The sequence below is a fragment of the Oncorhynchus keta genome, chromosome 22, assembly GCF_023373465.1.
Source record: "Oncorhynchus keta strain PuntledgeMale-10-30-2019 chromosome 22, Oket_V2, whole genome shotgun sequence".
NCBI lineage: Eukaryota > Metazoa > Chordata > Actinopteri > Salmoniformes > Salmonidae > Oncorhynchus > Oncorhynchus keta.
The window spans coordinates 3928374-3951168 of record NC_068442.1 but is presented as its reverse complement, the minus strand read 5'-3'; the positions used below and the strand labels follow the sequence as shown (position 1 = coordinate 3951168).

General features: G+C 42.2%; 1 protein-coding gene across 1 annotated transcript in view; it reads right to left on the bottom strand.

Annotated features, from left to right (window-relative positions):
* Positions 1 to 18762, bottom strand: part of LOC118400943 (filamin-C-like) — a 78597-nt gene extending 59835 nt beyond the window's left edge. Inside the window, exons 1-3 of the mRNA XM_052474607.1 lie at positions 18378 to 18762; positions 9143 to 9391; positions 3015 to 3112 (exon numbers count right to left, since the gene is read on the bottom strand). Coding sequence (XP_052330567.1) covers positions 3015 to 3112; positions 9143 to 9391; positions 18378 to 18762 — 732 coding nt within the window. The remainder of the gene's footprint in view (positions 1 to 3014; positions 3113 to 9142; positions 9392 to 18377) is intronic.
* Positions 18763 to 22795: the final 4033 nt, after the last annotated feature.

Here is a 22795-nt window from a genome sequence, read left to right as displayed (position 1 = left end):
TGATGATTTTAGATAGCTTGATCCTTGTCAAACCCCATTCAAAAGGGTCGGTCTCTAGACTGTATGATGTGCTACAGGCCCACATATAGGTATCCACAGACACCATTAAAAGGGCTTGGGAACAAGAACTTGGGTCAGAAATCTCAGATGAGGACTGGGTAGAAGCTCTCAGGAATATAAACCACAGTTCAGTGAATGCCAGACACAACCTTGTACAGTTTAAGGTGATACACAGGTTGCATTACTCAAAAGTAAAATTGCATAAAATATTCCCAGACACCTCACCACTGTGTGAGAGGTGCAAGCAGGATGAGGGGACATTGTCCCACTTATTCTGGACATGTCCTAAGTTACATGTTTACTGGGCTCTCATTTTTGATTATTTATCTAGAGCCTTTGATAGAGTTCTAGCCCCAGACCCATTGACCGCTCTGTTTGGTACAGTTGATGGGAATAACCACAAAGGGAAAGCTATCTCTCTTTGTACTCTATTAGCCAAAAGGCTCATATTGCAATTTTGGAAACTGGAGACTGTACCTACCTGTACCTATTTTCCATACATATGGAAAATATTCGATACAATACCTACAATAGAAGTCCAATGTTTTACAAAATATGGCAGCAGATACTGGATACATGGTCTAGTCCCGCTTCATAACTGGGTTGACGATCTGCTGCTACTCTGTGCTGTACTCTACTCAACAATTATTTTTGGCTTAACTACACTGCTTGTAATGACTATATGCTGTCTTCTTATACATGTACCACCTAATAGGATTGTGTTTTATTTTGTGTATGTGTGAGTTAAGTTCTGTTTTGTCCTCTAAATTGGCCATCCCATTCAACAGTACAATGAATGTCATTGTTAGTATTGCTGTCTTTTTTATTCGATTTTTTATTGTAAAATAATAAACATATTATTTAAAAAAAGAATGAACCAGACTTGTGGAGGTCTACGAAAAAAAAACTGGGGTCTTGGCTGATTTCTTTTGATTTTCCCATGATGTCAAGCAAAGAAGCACTGAGTTTAAAGGTAGGTGTTGAAATACATCCACAGATACACCTCTAATTGACTCAAATTATGTCAATTAGCTTATCAGAAGCTTCTATAGCCATAACACCATTTTCTGTAATTTTCCACGCTCTTTAAAGGCAGAGTCAACTTAGTGTACGTAAACTTCTGACCCACTGGAATTGTGATACAGTGAATTACAAGTGAAATAATCTGTCTGTTAACAATTGTTGGAAAAATTCCTTGTATCATGCACAAAGTAGATGTCCTAACTGGCTTTCCAAAACTATAGTTTATTAACAAGAAATTTGTGGAGTTTTTGAAAAACGAGTTTTAAAACTTCTTAAGGCTAGGCGTCCCGCTATAGCGGGACAACTTCCGATGAAACTGGAGGGCGTGCAATTCAAATAAATAATCCGAAAAAATATGGATTTTAAACATTTAGGTACATACAAGTGTCTTATATCGGTTGAAAGCTTAAATTCATGTTAATCTAACTGCACTGTCCGATTTACAGTAGCCATTACATCGAAAGCATGCCATGCGATTGTTTGAGGACGGCGCCCCACATCAAAATATTTTACTGACCGACAAAGGCTTCATAAATTCACAAATAGCGATTAAATATTCACTTACTTTTTCAAAATCTTCCTCTGATTTGTCATCCAAAGGGTCCCAGCTATAACATGTAGTGTCATTTTGTTAGATAAAATCCTTCTTTATATCCCCAAAAGTCTGTTCAGTTGGCGCCATCGATTTGATTAATCCACTCGTTCAACATGCAGAGAAAGGAATCCAAAAATGTACCGATAAACTTTGTTAGAACAAGTCAAAATACTTTTCTATTGACTCCTCAGATACCCTAAAATGTAAAAGAGGAAAGAGGTATGTTCAATGTGTCTCCTCTTCTTTGGGCGCGCATACACAAATTTCCAAGACCATGTCCCTGTAGTAAAACTCATTATTCTTACTCGTTTTGGAAGAAACAAGCCTGAAACCTTGAGCATTGAGTGTTGACACCCAGTGGACGACATAGGAATTGCATACTGGGAGATAGATGTAATTTTTTCCCTGTACTTTCCATTGTAAAAGCATGGGCTCTCTGGTTTTTCTTTGGATTTTCTCCTACCATATCTATTGTTATAGTCTCCTACATTATTTAAACATTTCTACACACTTCAAAGTGTCTTCTTTCCAATGGTACCAATTATATGCATTTCCTAGCTTCAGGGTCTGAGCAACAGGCAGTTTACTTTGGGCGCGTCAGTCAGGCGGAAATTGAGAAAAAAAGGACCCTAGCCTGACTCCAACCTAAGTGAATGTAAACTTCCGACTTCACCTGCATGTGGTTTCACATTTCACGTGTGATATTTTACATTTCTCATGTGTGCTTTTGTAACTGCCGGGATTAGAACCCGGGTCTCCCACAGGAAAAGCCAAATTCTGAAGTTGCAGGCGGGCCTACTTCATCACGTGACCATGAAGAACCATGACCGACTCATGTCCACTACACTTTCACATGTGCAATTTTATATTTTTATGTCATGTAGGGCTGTCAAATTATAAAACAATGTAATTGACTTTATCGCAGGACCTGCTGTAATTAATCGCAAATTCATAATTTGCTCAAATTGAGCTGTAATTTAAGCATTACAAGAATATTGAGTAACACTCCTAATGAATGGCTCAGAAATAAGAAATTATTATTTTTATACTCGTGGAGGCTAAGTTACCTTCTTCCAGAATGGCATTACATACTGTAACATTGCTACTGCAACATGTTAACACCACCTTTTCACGTGAGGAGAATTAACGCTATTTCATCACTACATTTGAACTTGCAATTACACATGTGAAAGTGAGATTTTCACACGTGGAATTTTCTTACATGTGAAACTGCAAATTAGATTTGAACATGTGATTTACTTTCACATGTGAACTTGGATTTGAACATGTGATTTGAACATATTAAACTGCAAATTTGACAAGTAGTGTGTCTTACCTGGGGAACGCCCAGCCAGTCGTCAGCCTGCTGCATAGCCTCTCTGGCATTCTCCACAGGCTGGTTAGGGTCCCAGGCCTGCCAGTCAGGGCACAGACCTACAGGGAAAGAGAGAGGGAAACAATGGGAGAGAGGTAGAGAGGGAGGAAGGAGGGAGTGACTAAGTGGATTAAGATGGCATCCTCTCAGGGTTAAGATGGCATCCTAAAGCAACAGACGTCCTTTCACTTTCCCTGTCGGACACTGAGGGCTAAAGCAAACAGGCTAAACACTAGAAATAGACTTATTGGAATTAGCATTCCCATTCAAGTCAATGGGTCTATGATGTGTGGACCGCAATGTAATTCTATTTCTATGTGCTTATTTTCTTTATTTTTAAAGTACCTTTATTTAACTAGGCAAGTCAGTTAATTAAGAACAAATTCTTATGTACAATGACGGCCTACCCCGGCCAAACCCTCCCCTAACAGGGACGACGCTGGCCAATTGTGCGCCGCCCTATTGGACTCCCGATCACGGCCGGTTGTGATACAACCCGGGACCAAACCCGGGTCTGTAGGTACGCCTCTAGCACTGCGATGCAGTGCCGTAAACCACTGCGCCACTCGTGAGGCCATAAATGATGTGCCTTGTGCTGCTAATGCTTAATTATCTGTTATCAATGCAGTGAGTTCACTGACTCAAAGAACCCAGAGCTCAACAAGTATAGTATGTCGTTATCACTGACACCGCGGTGCTGCTGTGTTCCTGTAACATTATTGTGACGTTTAAACGTTTACATTACATTGATCTGGCGCTGGAATATTGGCAGGGATATACGAGAAATACTTTCTCAAACAAAGGTGGGGACGACTCTTGTTCTACCTGATTTCTCTATCTGTAACAAAACTATAAGTCTGTTAAGAATAAACCTGTTAAGGCACAATACTGCCCCCTTTGGAGGAATTGCGTGCCCATAGTAAACAGAAAACAAATCTGTCCAAAATGGCTAATATATGCATATAATAATTATTATTGAATAGAAAACACTCTAAAGCTTCTAAAAACCATTCAAATTATGTCTGTATGTAAAGCAGAACTCTCAGGGCAGCCATTCTCCCAAACTCTCTCTTGTCATCTGAAAAGTTGGGCCAACTTTAACGTCATCGCCCCCACCCTTCCCAACCAGTTGCGGATCTGGGAACAGTTTCTATCTCTTCAGCGCGATGTCTCCTTTCAATGGGGCGTTTCATTGTGAGAATCGCGCGCTCCCTCGCCCTTTGGCAGGCTAAAATCTTCGGGTCACGCGAAAATACATGTACTCTCATGCGCGTGTCGGGTCTGGAGCTCTCTTTGTTCCAGGATTCACCAAACGATGTCAGTTTGTCTGTTCGAGCTGATAATTGTTTTGCACGTTTAGAACATCCTAAAGCTTGATTCTGACCAGTTTAGTCGACATATAATATGTAATTTTGAAGGTTTGATGCGCATCCACTAGAACTTTGGCTGCATTTCAGCCGGAATTTGTCGCTTTTGATAACCCAAAGACACAGACTTGAAAGCCAAACGCAGTTTTTGGTAAGTATGACTCCTTCCACGTCTTCTGATCGAAGAACATCAAAGGTAAGGGAATATTTATGTGGTAATTTTGTGTTTCTGTGGACTCCAACATAGAGGAGACATACTGCTAATGTCTGAGCGCCGTCTCATATTATTGCCTAGTGAACGAATTCTGTAACGTTAAAAATAAATGTAACACAGCGGTTGCATTAAGAAGTGTATCTTTCTAACTATATGTAGAACATGTATATTTAGTCAAAGTTTATGATGTGTATTGCTTGTTATCTGACGTTGTCTGGCGGAGCTATCATCATTTCTCCGGACATTTGAGTAGCATTTTTTGAACATGGCGTCATTGTAAACAGAGATTTATGGATATAAATAGCATATTATTGAAAAAAACATAAATGTACTGTGTAACATGTCCTATTACTGTCATCTGATGAAGATTTTCAAAAGGTTAGTGAATTATTTTTCTTTTAATCCTGCGTTTGTAATTGTGCTATTTGCATGACAATGTGGCTACATATTGTATGTTTTCCTAGTGGTGGTTTGATATACATATGTGCTATGTTTTCGTCGTAAAATATTTTAGAAATCTGACTTGCTGGGTAGATGCACAAGGTGTTTATCTTTCATTTGAGCTATTGGACTTGTTAATGTGTGGAGGTTAAATATTTCTAAGAATATTTCTGCATTCCATGCGCCACGTTCCAGCTGAACGGGGAGATGGCGTTCCCCTAGGGGAACCCCTCGCGTTATTACACTAACGTTCAAAAGTTTGGGGTCACTTAGAAATGTCCTTGTTTTTGAAAGAAAAGCACATTTTTTGTCCATTAAAATAACATCAAATTGATGAGAAATACAGTGTAGACATTGTTAATGTTGTAAATTACTATTGTAGCTGGATTTTTTATGGAAAATCTACATAGGCGTACAGAGGCCCATTATCAGCAACCATCACTCCTGTGTTCCAATGGTACATTGTGTTAGTTAATCCAAGTTTATAATTTTAAAAGAAGAATTGATCATTTTGCAATGATGTTAGCGTAGCTGAAAACTGTTGTTTTGATTAAATAAGCAATAAAACTGGCCTTCTTCGACTAGTTGACTATGTGGAGCGTCAGCATTTGCGGGTTTGATTACAGGCTCAAAATGGCCAGAAACAAAGAACTTTGTTCTGAAACTGGTCAGTCTATTCTTGTTCTGAGAAATGAAGGCTATTCCATGTGAGAAATTGCCAAGAAACTGAAGATCTAGTACAACACTGTGTATTACTCCCTTCACAGAACAGCGCAAACTGGCTCTAACCAGAATAGAAAGAGGACTGGGAGGCCCCGGTGCACAACTGAGCAAGAGGACAAGTACATTAGAGTGTCTAGTATCTAGCCTCACATGTCCTCATCTGGCAGCTTCATTGAATACTACCCGCAAAACACCAGTCTCAACATCCAAATTAAAGAGGCGATTCTGGGAACTTGGCCTTCTAGGCAGAGATGCAAAGAAAAAGCCATATCTCAGACAGGCCAATAAAAATAAAAGATTAAGATGGGTAAAATAAAACAGACACCGGACAGAGGAAGATTGGAAAAAAGTGTTATGGACAGACAAATCTAAATTTGAGGTGTTTGGATCACAAAGAAGAAATTTGCGAGACGCAGAACATTTTTTAAGATGCTAGAGGAGTACTTGACGCCATCTGTCAAGCATGGTGGAGGCAATGTGATGGTCTGGGAGTGATTTGGTGGTGGTAAATTGGGAGATTTGTACAGGGTAAAAGGGATCTTGAAGAAGGAAGGCTATCACTCCATTTTGCAATGCCATGCCATGCCCCGTGGACGGCGCTTAATCGGAGCCAATTACCTCCAACAACAGGACAATGACCCAAAGCACAGCTCCAAACTATGCAATGACTATTTAGGGAAAAAGCAGTAATTTATTTAAGTCATTTAGCAGACGCTCTTATCCAGAGCGACTTACAAATTGGTGCATTCACCTTATGACATCGAGTGGAACAGCCACTTTACAATAGTGCATCTAAATCTTTTAAGGGGGGGGGGGGTGAGAAGGATTACTTTATCCTATCCTAGGTATTCCTTAAAGAGGTGGGGTTTCAGGTGTCTCCGGAAGGTGGTGATTGACTCCGCTGTCCTGGCGTCGTGAGGGAGTTTGTTCCACCATTGGGGGGCCAGAGCAGCGAACAGTTTTGACTGGGCTGAGCGGGAACTGTACTTCCTCAGTGGTAGGGAGGCGAGCAGGCCAGAGGTGGATGAACGCAGTGCCCTTGTTTGGGTGTAGGGCCTGATCAGAGCCTGGAGGTACTGAGGTGCCGTTCCCCTCACAGCTCCGTAGGCAAGCACCATGGTCTTGTAGCGGATGCGAGCTTCAACTGGAAGCCAGTGGAGAGAGCGGAGGAGCGGGGTGAGGTGAGAGAACTTGGGACGGTTGAACACCAGACGGGCTGCGGCGTTCTGGATGAGTTGTAGGGGTTTAATGGCACAGGCAGTCAGCTGGTGTTCTGTCTATAATGGAGTGGCCAGCACAGTCACCGGATCTCAACCCTATTGAGCTGTTGTGGGAACAGCTTGACCGTATGGTACGTAAGAAGTGCCCATCAAGCCAATCTCTTCAGATTACCACAACAAATTGACAACTAGAATGCCAAAGGCTGTAATTGCTGCAAATTGAGAATTCTTTGACAAAAGCAAAGTTTGAAGGACAATTATTATTTCAATTAAAAATCATTATTTATAACCTTGTCAATGTCTTGACTATATTTCCTCTTCATTTTTTTCATGGAAAACAAGGACATTTCTAAGTGACCCCAAATTTTTGAACAGTAGTGTACATTACAAACTAATTCTAAGGATTTGAGAAGGGCAGGATTTGTCAACTTCCTAAATGATATCACATATTCAGTAAGGAACCTGGGCCTTGTTTGGTCTCAGCTGTAGCTAGTTAGTTGTTTGAAAGTCGCTCTTTCACGTCAGGCTTTCTGAGTCATGTAAACATTCAACCACAGTGTTCTAGACTCCTCTCTCCGTTCTATAACTCAAAATGAGACATTTAAAGCTTTATGTCAGAGGGTCAGATTGTGCAGTAACTTCTGGTCAAATTGGAGGCATTTCAAGTCAACGAGTCATCTCTGTGAATCTCCACTCCTCCTCCAATGCTTATCCTCGTGCCATCAATCTCTAGCACAGAACGGCCTGCTTTTAAACACCATGCCAAGCATATAAGCACATCTTCCTTGACAGATGAAGAGGAATCGTGCCCAAATTTGGGGGTGTTGTGTGGGGAGGCTGAAGAGAGCTACTTCACTTAGTCTGGGACAGCTGGTAGGGACGTACTAGAGCTCTTTCTCTCCTCTCTCTGTTGATTTTTCAATCACTCTCTTTCTTCTCTCTCCCACCTTCTCTCTCTGTCCTTGTCTCTGTCACTCTGTATTCCTCTCTCTCCACTCTCTCTCTCTCTCTCTCTCTCTCTCTTTACCACTGACTAAACAGGTCCAACGAGGCCCACTGCCATTGCCAGGGTGTATAAGTGATACTATATCGAATACAACAACTGACTCAAAGCTGACACTGACATCTCACCACAGTAACTTCCCACACATGTGTCTGATGGAAGACGAAATGACCTGGCACAGCACTTACCAGGGATCTACCATTCTCCATTAGTCACATTAATTGCACCAAACTGTTCCCAATTCAGTTCGTACCAGGACACTACCATTGTCCTTTAGTCACATTAACTAGCACTAAACTGTTCCCGAGTCAGTTCTTACCAGGGGCACAGTTAGGGAAATCGGTATCTTGAGCATCCCGAGATGTTACATAGAATTTCTGTCTCTCGGGCCTCCCGAGTGGCGCAGTGGTCTAAGGGACTGCATCAAAGTGGCTAACTGTGACACTAGAGATCCTGGTTCGAGTCCAGGGTCTGTCGCATCTGGCTGTGACTGGAAGACCCATGGGGCGGTGCACAATTGGCCCAGCGCTGTCTGGGTTAGGTGAGGGTTTGGCCGGCAGGGATGTCCTTGTCACATCACAACTCCTGTGGCGGGCCGGGCGCATGCACGCTGACACGGTCGCCAGGTGTACGGTGTTTTCTCCGACACATTGATGTGGCTGGCTTCCAGGTTAATCAGGCATTGTGTCAAGAAGCAGTGCTGCTTGGTTGGGTTGTGTCCCGGAGGATACATGTCTCTCGACCTTTGCCTCTCCAAGTCCGTACGGGAGTTGCAGTGATGAGACAAGACTATGACTATCAATTGGATACCATGAAAATGGTGTAAAAATAATAATTTAAAAAAAATATTTTCTGTCTACCAAAAATGTGTATATTGACCATACCAAGATGTTATATACATTTCTCCCTCAAATTGAAATTGTTATCTTCAACATTGCGAGATGTTAGGATTTCTGCCTCGACCAGAAATTGACATCTTGATGTTTTGTATGTAATTGGGTTCTGATGAAGATATGTTATCCTACCAGGAACTAAAGTTCCCATGGGAGGAGTGCTGTGTCTGTCAGGGAGGTGTGTCCTGGGGACATATAAGGGGCAACATGAAATCAACATGTACTAACCAGGGGCACAGTTGTCCACCAGAGCTCCTAGGGCCTTGCCGTCCCTCCAGTCACGGTGGAAGTTGTTGATGGGCAGCTCAGGCACCTTGTTCTGGATCCAGCCAAGCAGCTTCTGCTTGGGGGTCAGTTCCTTGGCCTCCTCATCATCCTCGTCCTCCCACATGGGCATGGAGATGGAGTAGTGCAAGATCAGAGTCCAGATCAGACCCAGGATCAACTTCAGGTTCCCATCCACGATGGCCTTGGAGTCTGGAGGGGAGACAAACACAGATCTAGAATCAGATTTTAGTTCCCATTCATCATGGTAAGAAGCAATGTCATGTGTATGGCTTTTTCTCAGGCCAAATGGACTGTTTGGTATCTGATTCTATCTGAGTCTTTAGATAATCAAAATGGCCTTGTGATTACATCTACATTTTAGTCATTTAGCAGATGCTCTTATTCAGAGCGACTTACTATCACATCTATCAAGCCTGACCTGACTTCCACTCTCTCACCCCACCCCAGACACTCCTCTCCAACACAAGAGTGACTGAGTATCCCTGGAATTCCACATACAGACAATGGGGCATGGTTGGGCTCAACAGCTGAGGACATAGAGTATGTTGATATGGAATCCTTCCCTAAGTCAACAGCACTTGCATTTCAATTGCTTTGAAAGTACTTTGGAAAATAAGTTACCTTAGTGTGAGATAAATCCAGGAAGATGCACTAAGTAGTAGGACAGTAAAGAGCCTGGTAATCATGCCAACAAACTTAACCAGTGTATTCTTAGATCAGTCATCTCTCTTCGTACCTCTTCAAAACTAACCAAACTCAGAGACTATACATAAACCAAACAATAGTCTCATACTTTGATTAAGAGTAGACAAACTAGAGGGGGTAAAATGTACCCAAAACCATTGTCAAATAGGCTAATACATACAGAGTTGAAGTCGGATGTTTACATACACCTTAACAAAAATACATTAAACTAAGCTTTTCACAATTCCTGACATTGAATCCTAGTAAATATTCCCTGTTTTAGGTCAGTTAGGATCACCACTTTATTTTAAGAATGTGAAATGTTAGAATAATTATAGAGAGAATGACTTATTTCAGCTTTCATTTATTTCATCACATTCCCAGTGGGTCAGAAGTTTACATACACTCAATTAGTATTTGGTAGCATTGTTTAACTTGGGTCAAACGTTTCGGGTAGCCTTCCACAAGCTTCCCACAATAAGACGGGTGAATTTTGGCCCATTCCTCCTGACAGAGCTGGGGTAACTGAGTCAGGTTTGTAGGCCTCCTTGCTCCCACACACTTTTTCAGTTCTGCCCACATATTTTCTATAGGATTGAGGTCAGGGCTTTGTGATGGCCACTCCAATACCTTGACTTTGTTGTCCTGAAGCCATTTTGCCACAACTTTGGAAGTATGCTTGGGGTCATTGTCCATTTGGAAGACCCATTTGCGACCAAGCTTCAACTTCCTGACATATGTCTTGAGATGTTGCTTCAACATATCCACATAATTTTCCTGACATCAATTTTGTGAAGTGCACCAGTCCCTCCTGCAGCAAAGCACCCCCACAACATGATGCTGCCACCCCCGTGCTTCATGGTTGGGATGGTATTCTTTGGCTTGCAAGCCTCCCCCTTTTTCCTCCAAACATAACAATGGTCATTATGGCCAAACAGTTTTTGTTTCATCAGACCAGAGGACATTTCTCCAAAAAGTACAATCTTTGTCCCCATGTGCAGTTGCGGTTTTGGAGCAGTGGCTTCTTCCTTCCTGAGCGACCTTTCAGGTTATGTCGATATTGTACTCGTTTTGCTGTGGATATAGATACTTTTGTACCTGTTTCCTCCAGTATCTTCACAAGGTCCTTTGCAGTTGTTCTGGGATTGATTGACACTTTTTGCACCAAAGTACGTTCATCTCCAGGAGACAGAACACGTCTCCTTCCTGAGCGGTATAACGGCTGCGTGGTCCCATGGTGTTTATACTTGGGTGCTATTGTTTGTAAAGATGAAAGTGGTACCTTCAGGAGTTTGGAAATTGCTCCCAATTGCTCCCAAATTGTAGACTTCCTTGCGGAGGTCTACAATTTTTTTTGAGGTCTTGACTGATTTATTTTGATTTTCCCATGATGTCAAGCGAAGAGGCACTGAGTTTGAAGGTAGGCCTTGAAATACATCCACAGATACACCTCAAATTGTCCCTAATGATGTCAATTAGCCTATCAGAAGCTAAAGGAAATCTTGGAAGCCATGACATAATTTTCTTCAATTTTACAAGCTGTTTAAAGACACAGTCAACTTAGTGTATGTCAACTCCTGGCCCACTGGAATTGTCATACAGTGAATTATAAGTGAAATAATCTGTCTGTAAACCATTGTTGGAAAAATTACTTGTGCCATGCACAAAGTAGATGTCCTAACCGACTTGCCAAAACTATAGTTTGTTAACAAGACATTTGTGGAATGGTTGAAATACGAGTGTGAATGACTCCAACCTAAGTGTATGTAAACTTACGACTTCAACTGAATATATAAGGGCCATTTTTCAACTTCATATTCATCATCTCCAGCACCAGCCCAACATCAACATATGTGAACATGGCACGTTTCTATGTTTTGTAGTAAAAAATATAGAGGAAGATACACATTAATCCCATGTATTGTATACTCAATGTATTCAGGGAGGGAATGGGCAAGACAAAAGATTGATGTTCCTTTGAACGGGATATGGTAGTTGGTGCCAGGCGCATCGGTTTGTGTCAAGAACTGCACCACTGCCTTGACTTTCAAGCTCAACCACTGCCTATCACCACCTATCAAAAGGTGTGTGCCAGTGACACGTACTCAGTATCACGTACTCAGTTGCTGTGACAACACAGAACAGTTATTTCATGTTTTGTTTTCACTGTTCACTTAGTGTTGCTGCATCAAGTCTCAAGAGGCAGGCGTCAGGAGAGGAATGACAGCGCTGCCGTTATCGTGTCCCGTTTCTGTCAGACTGACAAGGTCGCGAGTATAAAAACCTTCTCTGCCTGCACACTCGAACAAACACACTTTGAGGTGTGCATTGTGTGAATGACCCCTAACTTCTTTGCTGACACTATACTGCAGGATGTTGGGACATTCCAGAGGTATGAGGTCCATCGCTCTCCATAGAGACGACCCCCGGGGCATCACGACACACACGCCATGCCCTTCACAACCACCCGCTCAAAGCGGCGGTCACACTAGGAATTTCATCGCGCAGTGTGGGGAGAGAAATCAGTCACCAGTGTCATGGGTTTAATAACCCATCAACTTAGTGAAATGTGAGTCTGGAAAACGCTAGCTAGGCTTCTCATAGTCCTAACCCTTATCATATCATAAGATGGTTATGTAAACATACTGTACAGTAGACAAAATTAAAGAAATAACTAGCCAAGGTGCTTAAAGAGCACTTTTCATGTGTCATTTGTTAGGTGTCTCTTCAGCAGTCAACTACAGTTAAGGGCATATTTCCTTCTAAACAAAAACCCTCTGTCTGTATCTTTGTGACATATCAATATTGAAATGAATCAAAATGTCAATATGAAGAGATTCTTTCCAAAACGCTAAATCCACCAATTTTTCACATTTGTTTTCATCAAAAATGATTACTTATGGGTACATTTGTGTGTGTAAAATATTGCTGTTCTCAGATATATAATTCATAGATTATATTCTATTCTTTTTTGCTAAATGCTATTAAGTGCATTCGGAAAGTTTTCAGACCCCTTCCCTTTTTCCACATTTTGTTACGTTACAGCCTTATTCTAAAATGTAAATATATAAAAATAAATCCTCATCAATTTACACACAATACCCCATTCTGACAAAGCGAGAACAGGGTTTTGGAAATTGTTGCAAATTTTTATATACATAAAAAAACAGAAATACCTTCTTTACATAAGTATTCATACCCTTTGCTATTAGACTCGAAATTGATCTCAGGTGCATCCTGTACCGATTGACCATCCTTGACATGTTTCTACAACTTGATTGGAGTCCACCAGTGGTAAATTAAATTAATTTGACATGATTTGGAAAGGCACACACCTGTCTATATAAGGTCCCACAGTTGACAATGAATGTCAGAGCAAAAACAAAGCCATGAAGGACTTGTCAAGGCACAGATCTGGGGAAGGGTACCAAAATATTTCTGCAGCATTGAAGGTCCTCAAGAACAGAGTGGCCTCCATCATTCTTCAATGGAAGAAGTTTGGAACCACCAAGACTCTTCCTAGAGCTGGCCGCCCGGCAAAACTGAGCAATGAGGGGATAAGTGCCTTGGTCAGGGAGGTGACAGAGCTCCAGAGTTCTTCTGTGAACCAGAAGGAAGCCTTTTTAATTGTATATATATATATATATATATATATATATATATATATATATATATTGTACATTTTATTAGTAGTTAAAGTCTTGCCCCAATGCTTCAACTCCCATATGGACTCGGGCGAGGCTGTTAAGGTTTTCTTCCGATGAAGGAGAGGAGGACCAAAATGCAGCGTGGTTGTCTTTATACATGTTTAATAAAGATAATGGCGATACAATACAAAACAAAAAACGTAACGTGAAAAACCGAAACAGCCCCCCTATCTGGTGCAAACATACACAGAGACAGGAACAAGACATCCAACATAGAATGCCCACTCAGATCACACCCTGACCAAACAAAACATAGAAACATACAAAGCAAACTATGGTCAGGGTGTGACAGTACCCCCAAGGTGCGGACTCCGGCCGCAAAACCTGAACCTATTGGGGAGGGTCTGGGTGGGCATCTGTCCGCGGTGGCGGCTCTGGTGCTAGACGTGGCCCCCACTTCACCATAGTCTTAGTCCGCCTTATTGTCCGCCTCCGTGGCCTCCTAACCACGGCGACCCTTCTAAATGAACCCACTGGACTGAGGGGCAGCTCGGGACAGAGGGGCCTCTCGAGACTCCGGCAGCGCTGGAGAGGAGGAAGGCTCTGGCAGCGCTGGGCAGGCGAGGCGCACTGTAGGCCTGATGTGTGGTGCTGGCACTGGTGGTACTGGGCCGAGGACACACACAGGAAGCCTGGTGCGGGGAGCTGCCGCCGGAGGGCTGGTGTGTGGAGGGGGCACTGGATGGACAGGACCGTGAAGGCGTACTGGAGATCTTGAGAACAGGGCTGGCACCAACCACCCTGGCTAGATCTTCACCCTAGCCCGGCAGATGTGAGGAGCTGAGATGTAGCGCACCGGGCTAAGCATGTGTACTGGGGACACAGTGCGTTCCACCGCAAAACACGGTGCCTGACCAGTACCACGCCCGCGACGGTTAGCACTGCTAGGCGCACTGTAGCGCTGAGCTGGCACAGGACGTGCAAGGCTAGGGAGGTGCACAGGAGGCCTGGTGCGTGAGGCTGGCACCATCTTCACCAGCCGACTAGCACGCACCTCAGGACGAGTATGGAGAGCTGACCCAGGTGCCATCAAATCCCTGACACGCTCCGTCGGGCGAATTCCGTGCCTCATGCACCAACACAGCAACTCCCTCATAACTCTCTCCTCCAATTTCCCCATTAACTCCTTCACAGTCTCTGCTTCGCTCACCTCCAACACCGGCTCTGGTTCTGGTTTCCTCCTTGGCTCCTTACGATAAACAGGGGGAGTTGGCTCAGGTCTGACTCCTGACTCTGCCACACTCTCCCTGTGCCTCCCCCCAAGACATTTTTGGGGCTGACTCTCGGGCTTCCAACCGCGTCGCCTCCTCATACCAGCGCCTCTCCGCCTTCGCCGCCTCCAGCTCTTCTTTGGGGCTGCGATATTCTCCAGGCTGAGCGCAGGGTCCTATACCATCCAAGATTTCCTCCCATGTCCAGAAATCTGGATTTCGCTGCTCCTGCTGCCGCTGCCTGTCACCACGCCGCTTGGTCCTGTTGTGGTGGGTGATTCTGTTAAGGTTTTCTTCCGATGAAGGAGATGAGGACCAAAATGCAGCGTGGTTGTCTTCATACATCTTTAATAAAGATAATGACGATACAACACAAAACAATAAACGTAACGTGAAAAACCGAAACAGCCCTATCTGGTGCAAACATACACAGAGACAGGAACAAGACATCCAACATAGAATGCCCACTCAGATCACATCCTGACCAAACAAAACATAGAAACATACAAAGCAAACTATGGTCAGGGTGTGACAAGAGCCATGCATCCTGTCATGTACTGTATTCACAACTGCTTTCATGGTGAAAAACTGCTAAAGAATTTCAAGCATTTTTGTTAAGGAAAACACTGTTCACTGCTGGTCCACACATATGCGACCAAGCAGATGATTATAAAAATGTGTATAAAACCTTGGTTGTAGAAGCTTCTCAGTAAATGTATTTTGGCTGCACTTCTCTTCTCAACATGCTAACACAATAAATGTAATTCTACATTTCAAAAGAAAAACATACATTTCTGCTGGTATTTGAACTTGCAGAACATAGCAAAAAATCACCAGAAGCCAGGCTTGCAACACTGTCAGCTAATCTGTCAGCTAAACCAACGCGTGTTTTAAAAACTTTCATTAGTAGATGGTGCCGTTTGACCGCTGTTAAGGACGCTCTCAGGGTAAAGTGTTCTATCCCTTCCAACTACGTCAGTGATTTTAAAGAGTTAATATCGAGTTTGTACCGGATATAATCACAGCTACCTGGTGACGTTAAAGCATAGGGCTAAATGTATCAGGTTGCATGATGGGAACAGCTTTTGATCACGTGCAACTGCGTCAATTATTTCAATTGGCTTATGCTTAAACTTAAAACTTTGAATGTTCACAGGTATGGCGCCAACATGTCCAGGATGCCCTCTTACCTCATACATACACTTAGGCTACTGTTCAGTATCTCTATTTACCTAGTCTCTCGTCGACTGACTATTGAGCATTAGTTTTGGGTTAACCGAGATAACTGTTTATCTAAAGCTACTGCTAAGTTTGCCCCCTGCTTATTCAACCAGTACACAACCTGGCCAGTATAAAATGACATTATTGCTACCAGCTCTATCCACTGGAGGTACTGTATGTGTCTATGTCTAGCTAGTAGCTGCTGCTAAGGGAGTCCAGGGTCCACAGAGTCCAAGGTTCAGCAATCTATGCCTCAATCACTCATCCCGGGGTTTAGCTACCTCTTTGAACAGAATACCTTTATGATTATCCCTAACACATCGCACATGCTTGCAGCCAGCCTAAACCTCACCTCATAACCACACCATCCCAGGAGGATTTTAGCCATGCACCCACTGTTCAGCTAGACTGGGCCTAGATCCGTTTTTGTATTACAGCCAACTCCTATCATCTTTCTCATAATTCCTCTGATCTACAAAACAATGAACATAGGATTTGGCTATGCAGCCCTAACTGATCTGGGACCACCAGGCTATTTTAGTGTTAAGCAGGCCATAGAGTTAGTGGCTGTCGACGTAAACCCATTTCCTGTCCCTCATTTCCCTTGGTCCCTTGGCCTGACTCATCTGATCTTCAGTGAGTGTGATTATGAGGTGCGAGAGTGAGTGCAGAGTGAGAGGGGTGTGTGTGTTGTGGGTGTGTCCGTCTGTGCACGCATGCACAACATCGTTGTGTGTGATTCTCATTAACATGGTCTTACTGAATTTTCAGAGGCCAGAGTGATGGCCTGCCACTGCCCACCTCAGTAGATGTGAGAGTTTAGGATGGATGGCTGGCTTCAGATTTGGCCCTGACATTTTTTTATTAAAACTTTATTTAATTAACTAGTCAAGTCAGTTAAGAACAAATTCTTATTTTCAATGATGGCCTACCCCGGCCAAACCCTAACCCAGACATCACTGGGCCAATTGTGCACCGCCTTATGGTACTCCCAATCACAGCCAGTTGTGATACGCCTCTAGCACTGAGATGCAGTGCCTTAGACTGCTGCGCCACTCAGGAGCCCCATGGGGGAGTGATCGCAACGGCACCTCTGCTGTAAGAGTTTCCAGAGAGCTGACTAGTGGCGTGTATAAATACAATTATAAAATCAGTTATATTCCGTCTCTCTCTGTGTTTACATCCTTTTCAGTAAATTAGCAAGTGGCTGAATCTCACTGGAGAAATCATCCGAGCGAGGGAAAGAGCGCCTCTCTGCCTCTGTATATGTACCCCATGTATCTGATGCTGTCTGGACCAAAAGAGTATAACATGTTGCCCCCGTAGCATTTGATTGATTGATTGATTGATTGATTGATTGATTGTCTCCCTTTTTTCAATATTTTTTTTTATTTCGTGGACAGCCACATGATTTTTAGCAACATTGATTAGACTAAATTGTTTTTGATATCTTTAAGTTTGTTTTTAGTGTATTAACCTAAGCATATATAGTCTTGTTTGATTTGATGATGTTTAAATGTTTAAGTTGAAATGGTGCTGGAATAGCAGAGGCAGTGCTCCTGTTGTCTTTGTGCTGACTTGCGGTAACTCTGTGGTTCTACATCTTGCTTGACCATACTGCAGGGGATATGACTGTTTGGTATGTGCAATATTTGCTTCATGAACTGCTCTCCAGTTTTGTGATGAAACAAACGTATGTGTTGTTGAATTTATTCTGACAATGTGTGACTTGTCTTTTTGTTGTCTAGGCCTTATTGTATATCACGTTGGCGTATGAACGAATAGGTTATATGGCTTTTCTACTGACTTGGCTTCATCAGTGATTTTACCCACGCACCTCTACTGCAAACTGGGTTTACAGAGGTGCCATAATTCTGCAGTGTGGATGGATGTTTAGTCACTCAGCTGAATGATTCAAATTGGTCTTTCAATAATATGTGGTCGACAATCTAAGATCCAATAATGTGTAAACACATACACACACTCTACTGTGTATTAAGTACAAATATTTTGTGAAATGACACTGACAGTCTATAATGAATGTATTATCCATTGAGTAATTAATCATTGATTCATTCATTTCTGTAGAGTCTATATTGTAACCTAAAGAAAATAGATTTATGAATCAGTAAAAAAGCTATTATTTTGATATATTTTGTTCAAATAAATAAAGGCACATGTATTGTCCTGTTCTGTTACTCCCTCTGTCCCGATTATGCACCGGCGTTTGATTGAACTCCCTCTCCTTCTCTCTCTCTCTCTCTCTCTCTCTCTCTCTCTCTCCCCCTTTCTCTCCCAAAGATGAATAACAATAAATAAAGAATTGTCCCCAAAAGCTTAACTATCACTTACCAATAGACACCAACTTGATGTGTTCCCCGTCCAAGAATTCAAGGGCCACCGACACATTTTCCAGTTTCATCTGTCTGAAGTTGGGTCTATTGTGATGCTTTCTGTACATCTTCTTCTGACTCAGAACTTCCAGGAGCCCGATCAGCTTTAAACCGTCGCCAACATCCTTCTGTAAGTCAGTGATGCTCTTGTTGATGCCCTTGAGGTGCTCATTGCACCACCTTGTAAAAGTGTTCTGTTGTATTTTCTTCCATGGCGCATCCTCGGCAAGGTCCTTCTCTGTAGCCGGCATCTCGTCTTCCTTGTCCCCTTCAGAGTTGTCAGTGCCCTGGTAGTACTGTGGTGGGTGGCTGTCTTCATAGTAATGTGCATTATAGCTTGACATGCTGGCAGTTTCTGTGTGTGGCTTTTTATACCGAAAGATAGACCGATGTGTGAAATTACCTGCAAAAGTAGTCTATGCCAAGCGTGCGCACTATTCGCTGTTGTAAAAGTTCAAAACTTGGAGAGATGAGTTTTAAAAACTGTTCCCCCAAAGACTTTTCGGATGTGAAGAAGTCACTTCTTGTTAGGTTGGACAATGATGAATGAAATGGTCCGATTTACAGTCCGATTTACAAATGTAGTTTTTGTTTCTTAATAGATAGGCTTAGAGAATAATGTAACTTTCTGAGAAATGATGCTTCAGTTCAGTTCGTTCCATAGCTGGTGAGTATTAAAGCAGCAGTTTCACGCACAGTAGTTCATTGAGTTCTGTATGAAAGTCAGTTAAACTTGAATGGTGTGAGGTGTGCAAGAGTGGAGTATATAAAGGAACCATCGGACTACGTCACACCCGTCGTAGCCCACCATGTCATAACTACAATCATAGCCTATTTTCTATATGTGAATAACGGGAGGGGTCAGAATTGGCCGTAAGGGATGATATGGCAGTGATACATTCACTGTGGGTCAGATCCTGTGCATGCAGAAACAGTTGTGACAGTGCGCTCTATTCTTCGACACTCCGATTCGGGTTGTGGAGTCTAGGACTTCTTGAGAGTGGTTAAACAATTGATCCAAGAGAGGAAAATGATGTATCCTAAAATCAAGTGGGCCTCACCTTCTGCTTAGTTGCAAAATGTATTTGGTATTTTATGGTTATTTTGTACTTTTGTACTTTTGTACCCTTTTTCCCCTTTGCTAAATCCTTGTCATAGCCTAATCTTTCAATTGATAGGCTATATTCTTTTCGCAAAGAGAGAGATTTAGGAAGGCCTAAAAAACATGAGGTCCCATATGCTATTGCTAGTAGTTCATTTAGCTACAAAGTCACTGCATTATGTACAGTGCCTTGCGAAAGTATTCGGCCCCCTTGAACTTTGCGACCTTTTGCCACATTTCAGGCTTCAAACATAAAGATATAAAACTGTATTTTTTGTGAAGAATTAACAACAAGTGGGACACAATCATGAAGTGGAACGACATTTATTGGATATTTCAAACTGTTTTAACAAATCAAAAACTGAAAAATTGGGCGTGCAAAATTATTTAGCGCCTTTACTTTCAGTGCAGCAAACTCTCTCCAGAAGTTCAGTGAGGATCTCTGAATGATCCAATGTTGACCTAAATGACTAATGATGATAAATACAATCCACCTGTGTGTAATCAAGTCTCCGTATAAATGCACCTGCACTGTGATAATCTCAGAGGTCTGTTAAAAGCGCAGAGAGCATCATGAAGAACAAGGAACACACCAGGCAGGTCCGAGATACTGTTGTGAAGAAGTTTAAAGCCGGATTTGGATACAAAAAGATTTCCCAAGCTTTAAACATCCCAAGGAGCACTGTGCAAGCGATAATATTGAAATGGAAGGAGTATCAGACCACTGCAAATCTACCAAGACCTGGCCGTCCCTCTAAACTTTCAGCTCATACAAGGAGAAGACTGATCAGAGATGCAGCCAACAGGCCCATGATCACTCTGGATGAACTGCAGAGATCTACAGCTGAGGTGGGAGACTCTGTCCATAGGACAACAATCAGTCGTATATTGCAAAAATCTGGCCTTTTATGGAATAGTGGCAAAAAGAAAGCCATTTCTTAAAGATATCCATAAAAAGTGTTGTTTAAAGTTTGCCACAAGCCACCTGGGAGACACACCAAACATGTGGGAGAAGGTGCTCTGGTCAGATGAAACCAAAATTGAACTTTTTGGCAACAATGCAAAACGTTATGTTTGGCGTAAAAGCAACACAGCTCATCACCCTGAACACACCATCCCCACTGTCAAACATGGTGGTGGCAGCATCATGGTTTGGGCCTGCTTTTCTTCAGCAGGGACAGGGAAGATGGTTCAAATTGATGGGAAGATGGATGGATTTTCGGTTTTTTTTCTTAGCCAAACGTGATGAACAAAACGGAACGATTTCTCCTACACAAATACTATTTTTGGAAAAAATGAACATTTGCTATCTAACTGAGTCTCATTGAAAACATCCGAAGTTCTTCAAAGGTAAATGATTTTATTTGAATGCTTTTCTTGTTTTTGTGAAAATGTTGCCTGCTGAATGCTAGGCGTAATGCTATGCTAGCTATCAATACTCTTACACAAATGCTTGTGTAGCTATGGTTGAAAAGCATATTTTGAAAATCTGAGATGACAGTGTTGTTAACAAAAGGCTAAGCTTGTGAGCCAATATATTTATTTAATTTCATTTGCAATTTTCATGAATAGTTAACGTTGTGCTATGCTAATGAGCTTGAGGCTATGATTACGCTCCCAGATACGGGATTGCTCAACGCAAGAAGTTAACCTTATTTCTAACAAATGATCCATAAAGAGACCACTCTGAACCTACGTACGTCTACGCATGGGTTGTTTATTTCTTGTGACTCTCAAACCCGGATCCGGGAGCGTAATCATAGCCTCAAACAAATTAGCATAACGCAGCGGACATAAATACCCCTAGAAAATTGTACTATTCATGAAAATCACAAATGAAATATATTGAGACACAGCTTAGCCTTTTGTTAATCACACTGTCATCTCAGATGTTCAAAATATGCTTTACAGCCAACGCTAGACAAGCATTTGTGTAAGTTTATCATGGCAGAATTCTATGCTTGGCTCTGCTGGCAGCAGGTAACATTTTCACAAAAATAAGAAAAGCAATCAAATTAAATAATTTACCTTTGAAGAACTTCAGATGATTTCACTCAGGAGACTCCCAGTTAGATAGCAAATGTTCCTTTTTTCCCAAAAATATTACTTTTGTAGGCGAAATAGCTCCCGTTTGTTCATCACGCTTGGCTGAGAAATCGAACGGAAAATGCTGTCACTACAAACTCTTTTCCAAATTAGCTCCATAATATTGATAGAAACATGGCAAACGTTGTTTAGAATCAATCCCCAAGGTGTTTTTCACATAACAATTCGATAATATATCCGTCGGGACAATTGGTTTCTCATAAGAAGCGATTGTAAAAATGGCTACCTCAGTATTTTACGCAAGATTTTCTGCGGGAGACATCATGTGACCACTTGCTAAATGTGATCCCTTACGGCTATTCTTCAACATAAATGCGTAAAAACGTCACAATGCTGTAGACACCTTGGGGAATACGTAGAAAATGTAAGCTCATTCGTAGCTCATTCACAGCCATATAAGGAATCATTGGCATGAGGCGGTTTAAAAAAATGTGGCACTTCCTGATTGGATTTTTATCTGGATTCTGCTGCACTCGCAGACAATATCTTTGCAGTTTTGGAAACGTCAGTGTTTTCTATCCAAAGCTGTCAATTATATGCATAGTCGAGCATCTTTTCGTGACAAAATATCTTGTTTAAAACGGGAACGTTTTTTATCCAAAAATTAAAATACTGCCCCCTAGTCGTAAAAGGTTGTTTATTACATTCTCAAATCTCTAGTGTTCGATTAGACACACATACAGGTCATCATATTTTCATATATTCACAGAATCCATATAGAACGTTAGAAATTCTTAGGTACTCACACAGACCCTTAATGATCACCCACAGAGGACTTCAAACCCTGTCTATATGTACAAGGAAACAACATTATCTAAATATTACCTAGTGGTCCCAAAACAAAGGGCATAGATGGCTAGCAAATTTCAAATAATTGGATTTCACCACTTCTGAGGGTCACTGATACACTTTTCAGAACGAGGTCCTTCTTCCAATAACAGTATAATTTTAAACCGTCCCCTCGCCCATACCCGGGCGCGAACCAGGGACCTTCTGCACACAACGACAACATTCACCCTCGAAGCATTGTTACCCATCGCTCCACAAGAGCCGCGGCCCTTGCAGAGCAAGGGGAATTACTACTTCAAGGTCTCAGAGCAAGTGACGTAACCGATTGAAATGCTATTTAGCGCACACCGCTAACTAAGCTAGCCGTTTCACATCCGTTA